Source organism: Puma concolor, chromosome E3, assembly GCF_028749965.1.
Source record: "Puma concolor isolate L17-30 chromosome E3, mPumCon1.1.hap2, whole genome shotgun sequence".
Classification (NCBI taxonomy): domain Eukaryota; kingdom Metazoa; phylum Chordata; class Mammalia; order Carnivora; family Felidae; genus Puma; species Puma concolor.
The window spans coordinates 39,184,832-39,194,500 of NC_141682.1; the positions used below are offsets into that span (position 1 = coordinate 39,184,832).

A 9,669-nucleotide genomic window follows, 5' to 3' on the forward strand; every position below is an offset into this window, starting at 1 on the left:
ACAAGATCATCCTTCCCCTGCAAGATCGCCCTAACCTGCACAGGGTTTTGTGGAGATCACTTCTTTTGCAAGCATTCACGCTTCATTGGCACGGATGTGGTTTCCAAGGACAGCGATGCCCGTTTCCATCCCTCCCTTGCCGAAGGGTCCACGACAGCTCCCTGACTGCTAAGGGATCATGTATTAAGCCCCCTAATTGGCCTGCAATCCTTCCCTTCTCCTTATGGCTTCTTCAGTTGGTTTTCCTTGTGTCTAGATTCTTAAAAAAAATTTTTTTTAACGTTTATTTATTTTTGAGAGACAGAGAGAGATAGAGCATGAGTGGGGGAAGGGCAGAGAGAGAGGGAGACAGAATCCACAGCAGGCTCCAAGCTCTGAGCTGACCGTACAGAGCCCGACACGGGGCATGAACCCTCGAACTGTGAGGTCATGACCTGAGCTGAAGTCGGTCGCTTAACTGACTGAGCCGCCCAGGCACCCCTAGATTCTTTTAAACATTGATTTTCAGAACAATAAACACAAGGTATACTTGTCCCCGTAAAAAATGAATAACCAAATAGTGAAAAACAAGTACAAATGGAAAAATAAAAATCTCTGGGGCACCTGGGTGTCTTAGTCGGTTAAGTGTCCCACTTTCAGCTCAGATCATCATCTCACAGTTTGTGAGCTCGAGCCCCGCATCACGCTGTCTGCTGTCAGCACAGAGCCTGCTTGGGATCCTCTGTCTCTCTCTCTGCTCCTCCCCCCTCTCAAAAATAAATAAATAAATAAATATGAAAAACAAAAATCCCTTTCTTTATTTCTAGTTTCTCCACTTCACTTGCAGACACTCCCACTGTTACAGTTTCCTACAGATACTTCCAGACCAGACATTTGCTCTGTGCACGAGCACATACAAGTGTGTCCTTCTCTGTTAGTTTGACACGATGGTATCACATCACACAGTCGTGTGTGTGCAGCCCCACTTTATTCTTGAGCCTCTGCACGCACCACACAAGATGGGCACTGTTCTACTGATGGACCACGGGGTGTTTGCCATGTTCCATTTTTATTGTTTTTAATTATTACTTTTTAATTTCTTTTTTGAGGGAGAGAGAATGTGAGCAGGGCGTACAGAGGGAGGAAGAAGGAAAGAGAGAATTTCAAGCGGGCTCCATGTCTAGTGCGGAGCTCTACGCGGGGCTCGATCTCACGACCCTGAGATCATGACCTGAGCCGAAATCGAGCCGGACGCTCAATAGACTGAACCGTCCAGGTGCCCCGCCATTTTTAAAAACGTTATAAACACTACTATAATCGTTACATATTCCACGCAAATATATCTGTGGGAAATATTTTAAAAAGTGGAACACGAGTTAAGCATTTTCAGAGTTGTCCCTAAGTTGCCTTAGGTGGTGCCAGGCTGAGGCCACAGTAAGGTGTATGAGAGCTCTCGTCCTCCTGCAGCCACACCCTTTTGGGGAGTCAATCCTCTGAAAATTTTCACAGTGGTGTTGCCATATTATCTCATGTGATGTGCCTGATGGCTATAAAGTGGGTTGGGTATTTAGGATGTACATTATTCCTGCTTCAGGAACAGGAATAATGGGACCTGGTGCCCAGAGAGATGCTGGGTACCCAGGATCACACGGCTGGAACCAGGAGCCGGGACTGTCTACTTCTTCTCCGAGAGAAGGCTGTTTCGTGACTCCCAGACTGCCTCTTGCAAGCCTAAGAGCAGACCATCCTCTCGGGCTTCACAGGGGCTGTGTGAGGTGGCAGTCTCCCGTGGCTCTCCTGTCCTCTGCGCTTGACTTCTCCCGCAGTCCCAGACCCGGCGGCTTGGCCCAGGAGGCTGCTGGGCGGCAGGGGCAGGGCGCTCTGCAGGGAGGGCGTTCCGGGCTCCGGATGCCACTTTCTGGGCTTGGCTTCTCTCTCCTCACCTCCCCCAGTGCTGGGGACTCCACCGCAGTGCCTTGGGGCCGCCTCTGAGTCTCACCTGTGGCCTCCTGCAGATGCCAGTAACGCCCCCTGCTGCAGACAGCCGAAACAGCAGCCCCCAGAGAGCCTGCTGCTTGGTCTCCTGGGCCTGGGTCTCCTGGGCCTGCTTGGTCTCCTGGGCTCTCGGCCAGGAGCTGGAAGGTCCAGTTCCCTTTCTGACTCCTGGGCCTGGGCAAAAGACACTTCGTGTAGGATCTCTGTGGCTATAACTGGGGACTCCTGCCACCCCTCAGCCTGCCTCTCCCTCCCTGTCCTCAAGCCAGGGGTTGACACCCAGAGACGTGAGCATGTATTTGCAGGCAGGGAGGAATGGGGCAGGGCCATGGTATCAATTTCAGGCAATTATACATGTGCCTGCCACTTACGAGATGCCGTCGTGGTCTTCTGGGACTTAGTTTCACCTTACAGAAAGAAAACCAGCACAGTAAGAAGCGAGGTGCTGAACAAGAGGAATACTGTACTCCTGTTTGTATATAAAAAAAGAGGAATGTGATATTTGCTAATATTGCTTCTTCCGTATGCATTAAAATACCTGAAAGGTGGGGCACCAGGGTGGCTCAGTCCGTTAGTGTCTGACTCCAACTCAGGTCATGATCTCACGGTTCGTGGGTTCAAACCCCACATCGGGGTCTGTGCTGACAGTTCAGATCCTGGAGCCTGCTTCAGATTCTGTGTCTCCCTCTCTCTCTGCCCTGTCTGCCAGGTGTCATGGCCTAGGCAGATTGGGGACAGGTATACTTCTGATTTTTTTTTTTTTTAATTAAAAAATTTTTTTTTAGAGAGAGAGAGGGTGTGTGTGTGTGAGTAGGGGAGAGGGGCAGAGGGAGAGAGAGAATCCCAAGCAGGCTCCACGCTCAGTGCAGAGCCCAATGCCGGGATCACGACCTGAGCCAAAATCTAGAGTTGGATGCCCAACCAATTGAGCCACCCAGGCGCCCCATACTTCTGATTTTTGAAGCAAGAAATTAAATACTGTACATCAAAACAGAAAAAAAAATAAATGAAAAAAAAAAAAAAGAGTTCCTACCGTTTGGGGCCTCTGTGCCAGGCTCAGGGAGACAAAGAGGTCTGGAGAATTTGAGGTATAAACTAGGCAGGGCTGGCCCTCCGTGCCGTGGCTCAGAGATGAGCTGCAAGAGTGGAGAGCTGCAAGGCAGTGGCCAGTGACCACATCCCTTCTGCCCCCCTGGTTTTGGAAGCTCTGGAGGAATCTGCCTTCTCTTCCTAGGGACCCCAGCTGGCAGGGCCCAGGCAGTGTGTGCTTCCCGACACTGCCGAGAACCCAAGAATTGCCTACTCAGTGCTTGGTCTTGGGACCTGGCAAATATTTCGTGGTCTCTAGAGGCTAATTTGAGACTGGCCTTGAGCCCAGTGTTGGGCCGAGCCTGAGGTAGGATGTCAGGGGGCCCCCGTCCAGGCTGTCTAAGATCGTGTGAGTCTCTTTCCTGTCTCTCTGTTTTTTCTGTTACCAATCCAGATAGCAGAGTTTCAACCCCTCGCCGTGGGGTAGCTCTTTTCTCCCCTTCTTAGGAAGGGGATGTAAATCCAGATGTAAACCAGGAGGCCTCACCCAGAGTGAGCTCTGAGTCAGTATTTGTTGATGTCACTTAGCTCCTGCTTCTGGTGCCGCTGTGCAAAGGATCTGTGTAAGGCCAGCATCGTGTCTTCTGGTTTTAACTGGGTGATCGCACTTACATAGCGAGAGGCGAGCCGCCGATTGCCACCCCCTGTCTTGTCCAATGTGGAAATCTGTAACTCATTCAGATGGACCGTGTGATGCTGTGTGATGCCCTGTGTCACTCCCGTAGGAAGAAACTTCATTAGTCACTTCCATTTCTTTTTTTTTTTTAATTTTTTTTAAATTTTTTTTTCAACATTTATTTATTTTTGGGACAGAGAGAGACAGAGCATGAACGGGGGAGGGGCAGAGAGAGAGGGAGACACAGAATCGGAAACAGGCTCCAGGCTCTGAGCCATCAGCCCAGAGCCTGACGCGGGGCTCGAACTCACGGACCGCGAGATCGTGACCTGGTTGAAGTCGGACGCTTAACCGACTGCACCACCCAGGCGCCCCTAGTCACTTCCATTTCTAATTCCTGCTGCCTACAGATGGGGAGATTACTTCCAAGCCAATGGTGCTGTTCCTGGGACCGTGGAGCGTTGGCAAATCCACCATGATAAACTACCTCCTTGGGTTGGAAAACACTCGCTACCAGCTCTATACAGGTAATAGTGAGAGATTTTTTTTGTGTTTGTTGGTATCTCAATGTCCTGTGTAAAAGCACTAGGAAACATTCGTATGTGTCTTCAATATAATCATGAGAATTACACCCAAGAACCCAGCAGCTACAGTCCATGTTCACAGCAGCATTTTTCACAATGGCCAAGAGGTGGAAACAACCCACCTCTTGCGATGGATGAATGCATAAACAAAAGGGCTATCCATATAATGGAGTTTGGAGTATTATTCAGTCTTAAGAAGGAATGCATTTCTGGAACATGCTACAAGATGCATGAATCTTGAGGACACTATATATTAAGTGAAATAAGCCAGACACAAAAGGACAAATATCCTGTGATTCCACTTATGAGATGCCTTGAGTCCTCAATTCATAGAGACAGGGTAGAGTAGAGGTTACCAGGGGCTGGGGGAGGGGAACGAATGGGGACACTTCCAGTTTGGGAGATGGATGGTGATGAGGGCTGCACAACACCACGAATGTATTTCACGCCTCTGAACTGTCCACCTGAAAATGGTTCACATGGTAAGTCGTGTTATGTATATTTTACCACAATTGGAAAAAGAAATAGTATCCTGCTTAGCAAACGTAGTATCCAGTTCTCATGGCAAACCCTCCCTGGAACCCCTTGCTTACCCGCTTACTTTGTAGTAGGGTCTCTTTCCCAGAGAGGACAGCCTTCCTACTAACCTCATGCCCTTGCTTGCAGGTGCTGAGCCCACCACCTCTGAGTTCACGGTCCTCATGCACGGGCCCAAGCTGAAAACCATCGAGGGTATTGTCATGGCTGCTGATAGCGCCCGGTCCTTCTCCCCCCTTGAGAAATTTGGCCAGAATTTCCTGGAGAAGCTGATCGGCATCGAGGTTCCCCACAAACTTCTGGAGCGGGTCACTTTTGTGGATACACCAGGCATCATTGAGAACCGCAAGCAGCAAGAAAGAGGTAATTAGGCACTTGTGTTTGAACAGCGCGAACTTTGTCTTAGAAAGCTGTTGGGCAGTGGGTGGTAGGCAGACGGGGGAGAGGAAGCGTGGCCAGCATTGTCCAACACCAAGGGGTGTAGTCTTTGCTGCCAGTCCCTTCTGGTTGTCACCATGGTCCCACTTAGGTGTGGAGTACCATGTTCTTTTACCTCCCCGAGGGCTGATTAGTTTGGAGGCAATCCATATTTTCCCAAAGGGTGGGCTGGTCATCTCTGTAAGTAGCTCCTTGAGGTCCATGCTGGGGCTGAGCTGTCTTGGGGAGGCTCAGACTTTCCCGAGGGATCAAGGGCCTGGATTACTTGGATCCCAGTCCAGGTGTACTTGACCTCGGGCTAACTTGGGTCTGGTTTGAACCTGACCTTAAACTCTTCCTGGTCCAGTGTTGCTTTACAGGCCTGCTTCACATAAGCCTGTGTCAGACCTTCCAAAGTTCTACCTGCCTTCCAGTGGGAGGGGAGTGCCACTTGGGGCCCAGCAGGCGCTGGGTTACAACACAGGCCACCGAGTATCGCCATGACACAGGGCTGAGTCATATGAGATGAGTCATAGCAGGGCATTTGTAGGACTGTATGACCAGATGGTGGATCTCAGTTTATAACTCTCATTTTGGTTTTATTGCTGTTTTATTACTAGTAATAATATTATCACTAATCATTATAATAGTAAATTAACCTTTATTCTTCTATTATGCATCAGATAATTTTATGCATTATTGGCTGATTGTTGTAGAAAAATTAAAAGACAGGTATTCCTGGTCTCCCCATTTTGGAAAGAAGAAGTTGAAGGAATTAAATAAAATATATCGAGCACCTCCTACGACATAGGCAGTTTTAGTTAGGTGCTTTGCTTTATTTATAACATGATAATCTTTATATCAACTTAAGTATTCTTATTCTTCTTGTCATTTTGTAGCTAAAATGCTAAAGCCTAGAAGCATTTGTTACCCTGGTCTGGCTAGTGGCAGAGCTCAAATTCCAGTCCTGGTCTTAGGCTGTCCTTGGTTGAGGGTTGACAAGGCCCAGGAGATACGTAATTAATTCTTTCAGTCTTCAGAGACCTAGAATATCCCTAGTGCCGTGACTTCCTTCAACCCAGGCAATGCTTTGGTTCTGGAAGGGGGGGGGTGTGGGGTGGGGGGATTAGGGTGAGCCTGCTCTGCTTGACTTCTTGCTCCCCCCTCCCAAGGTTACCCCTTCAACGACGTGTGCCAGTGGTTCATCGACAGGGCAGACCTCATCTTTGTTGTCTTTGACCCAACCAAGCTGGATGTGGGTTTGGAGCTGGAGATGCTCTTCCGCCAGCTGAAGGGGCGCGAATCCCAGATAAGGATCATCCTGAACAAGGCCGACAACCTGGCCACACAGATGCTCATGCGGGTCTATGGGGCCCTCTTCTGGAGCTTGGCCCCGCTCATCAACGTCACAGAGCCCCCTCGGGTTTACGTCAGCTCCTTCTGGCCACAAGACTACAAGCCCGACACCTACCGGGACCTGTTCCTCAAGGAAGAGATCTCACTCCTGGAAGACCTGAACCAGGTGATCGAGAACAGATTGGAGAACAAGATCGCCTTCATCCGCCAGCATGCCATCCGGGTCCGCATTCATGCCCTCCTGGTGGACCGCTATCTGCAGACTTACAAGGACAAAATGACCTTCTTCAGTGACGGAGAACTGGTCTTTAAGGACATTGTGGAAGACCCTGACAAATTCTACATCTTCAAGACCATCCTGGCAAAGACCAATGTCAGCAAGTTTGACCTTCCCAACCGCGAGGCCTATAAGGACTTCTTTGGCATCAACCCCATCTCCAGTTTCAAGCTGTTGTCTCAGCAGTGCTCCTACATGGGGGGCTGTTTTCTGGAGAAGATTGAGCGGGCCATCACACAGGAGCTCCCCAGCCTCCTGGGAAGCCTGGGGCTGGGGAAGAATCCCAGTGCTCTCAACTGTGACAAAACAGGGTGTGGCGAGACCCCAAAGAATCGCTATAAGAAACACTAGATCGCCGTGTAGCCATTCTTGGGTTCCTGTTGGTGGCTGAGCTTGTGTCCTAACTGTCTGAGAAGTCCTGGTTAATTAACCCTTTGAGCCACACTGGTGAGAATCACTACGTGTTGGAGATTTGGGAGTTCGTTGAGGCCAGTGGTGGGGGAGGGTGTGGGTCGAGGGAGGAGAGGAAACTGTGAATTATAGTGTCTTGTTGCTTCAGTGAGGGGCCTGAGTGAGGCCCCGCCGGCTTTTCCTGGGTCTTATCAGAGAGGACAGAGAGCAGCTAAATTCTAGTGTATACTGAGGTGATGAGTGTCAAGCTAAACTCAGCTGAAATTCCTTTTTCCCCTATAAGCTGGGAAAAGAGAGAAGACTTGGTTTCTGTAGGGCTCAGGTCCCTTGTAGCTTCCTTCCACACAGTCTCCTGCTTGTCCTCCAACCCCCGTCTGCCTCCTCAACTTGGGTTGACTTCAACAGGCGACAGTCTTTTGGGTCTGAATCCACCTGGGTGTTGAGCCTCCACCATCCCCCCCCCACCCCCATCCCCAGGCCCTCTTCCCTGTTTCCTCGAGGGGTGGGAGGGAATGGTTTAGGATACCAGAATGCTGAGAGAGAACAGGAGTCCCCAGGCTGGAAGAAGGTTCTGCCTCCCCCATGCCATTTCTCCCAAGCAGTCTTCTAGGCCAGCTGGGAATCTCGGTTCCTTTATCAGCCCCGACAGGAGGCCGAGTGTTCCGTGGATTCAGGTCATTTACTTCTTGGAAGTGACTTCAGTAAAAATACTGGAAGGGCTCAGAGGGTTAATCGGTTTGCAGTGTGTCTTTGTCTATTGCATGTCTTGGAAAACTCAGACCCCAAAGGCATTGGGTTTCAGAGGGGACGATGGAGACCTTGCTCCTTTTCATCAGGGTCTTCTCTGGGCCGCCCATCTCCACCCCCCAAATGTAGGAGGAGGCAGTTTCCACAACTTCTCTGCAGAAGAGTCGTTCCCTCCTGATTTTCATGCCATGGCTTTTCCTTCCCCCTCTTCTCCACGCCCTGATGCACAACATTCAAAACTCCAAGCGATTTCCACGAGTTCAGAACTGGCGCCAGCCACTCCGTGTCGGCGGCAATCAAGGCTTGACATGCGGTTTTCCACCTGAACTTGATACTGATACCCACGCGCCACAGGGAAGCCAGGGCCTTCAAGAACCAATGAGTGTGAATATGTGTGTACCGCATTGTGCAAGAGAGATTCTGAGATCGCAGACGCCAGAGGCCGTGGAGAAGGAATGTGTCGTGAGGGTCCTGCCTGGCTGGTGTGCCACCTCGGCCATCTCGGAGGGCGGCAGGGGATGGAGGGAAGGAGCCTTTTGACAAAAAGCAGGTGGCTGACCAGTTTGCACAAATCCAGGAGACCCTGCCCAGGGCTGCCCGGAGGGGCTCCTTCTGCCCTAGTGAGCCAGCGTCCCCTGGGAGCGAGCTATCCGGGGGACTTCCCCAGGAGGCCTGGGTCAGGCCCCCCCTGACCAGGAAGTCACCTTGGACCAGAAGGAAAGCGAGTGAAGATGAAGGCAGAGAGGAAGCACTCTGGGGGCGAGGCAGTGGAAACACATGGGTGATTAGACTAGGTCCGTGTGGAGAATTCGGAATACCTGCTTAGGATTATTAACGTTCTGATGCATGCTGCAGTGGACGCTGCTTCTCTGGCTTTGTGCAGGACCTGGAACCTTCCACAGGACAACGGAGGCCCCCCAAACCTCCAGGACATTGTTTCCAAGGACAGAGCCAAGCAGAGAAACAGGGCCCTGCCGGGGCATCCAAGGAGCCTGGTGAGCAGGGCCTGAAAAGCTGCGCTTCTTCTCATTACAAATGACCACTCGCCTTATCTCGCTGTCATGTACCCTCCCCACAGTCTGCCTTCCCCTCTTGCTCCTAATGCTCCTGATGCCCTTGAGCTGCTCTCGGCATATCTGTCTTTCTCAGTGCAGTTGAGGACGTGAACAGGGCAGAAGTGTACAGGCATTGTCATGGCGGCTGATGTCACCATTGCTTTGGGGAAGCAGGTGGAAGGAGGCTGATACATTCATATGGCATCTGTATTTTGGGGGGGGGGACATGATTGGTGTGATCTTCTCTCTTTTCGTCCCATCCATTTTCCTTTTCTTACCCCCATTCCCCTGCTCACTCGTTGACCCACCTTTTCTCCATGCAGCCTGCAGGCTGGTCAGTTGGTCCCCCTGGGCTGTCAGGGCTGTTTGGTCCCCACTCTGTGGATGTGGATTTCAAGTAGGATTCTGACTGTCTTTTGGGGTGGGGAGGAAGGGTTGGGAACTGGGGGTAAATTTAGGATCCAGAGATTCCCCTAAGAGGAGTATCTGTTAAGTATTTGTGCCTGAACAGTTGCTGTCTCTCTCCAAAGTGGAACCTTTCCAGGGTTCTTTCCATTCTGATTTAATCAGGGAGGAAGTCTCAATAAAGTTCCAATCTCTCTGTAA

The 9,669-nt window shown here is 50.7% G+C and overlaps 1 protein-coding gene and 1 long non-coding RNA gene across 7 annotated transcripts in view; one reads left to right on the forward strand and one right to left on the reverse strand.

The window, feature by feature from the left end:
* Nucleotides 1-9,669, forward strand: part of SRL (sarcalumenin) — a 47,350-nt gene extending 37,681 nt beyond the window's left edge. For all 6 annotated transcript variants that reach the window (XM_086692148.1, XM_025916896.2, XM_086692144.1 and 3 more), the window contains 3 exons: nucleotides 4,090-4,206; nucleotides 4,930-5,163; nucleotides 6,390-9,669. In XM_086692148.1, the coding sequence (XP_086548274.1) occupies nucleotides 4,090-4,206; nucleotides 4,930-5,163; nucleotides 6,390-7,201 (1,163 nt within the window). In that variant the 3' untranslated portion in view covers nucleotides 7,202-9,669. The remainder of the gene's footprint in view (nucleotides 1-4,089; nucleotides 4,207-4,929; nucleotides 5,164-6,389) is intronic.
* Nucleotides 1,030-3,812, reverse strand: LOC147573166 (uncharacterized). The gene is made up of 2 exons (XR_015245508.1): nucleotides 2,346-3,812; nucleotides 1,030-2,148 (listed from the first exon to the last, which is right to left on the reverse strand). It is a non-coding gene; the product is annotated as an uncharacterized LOC147573166 (long non-coding RNA).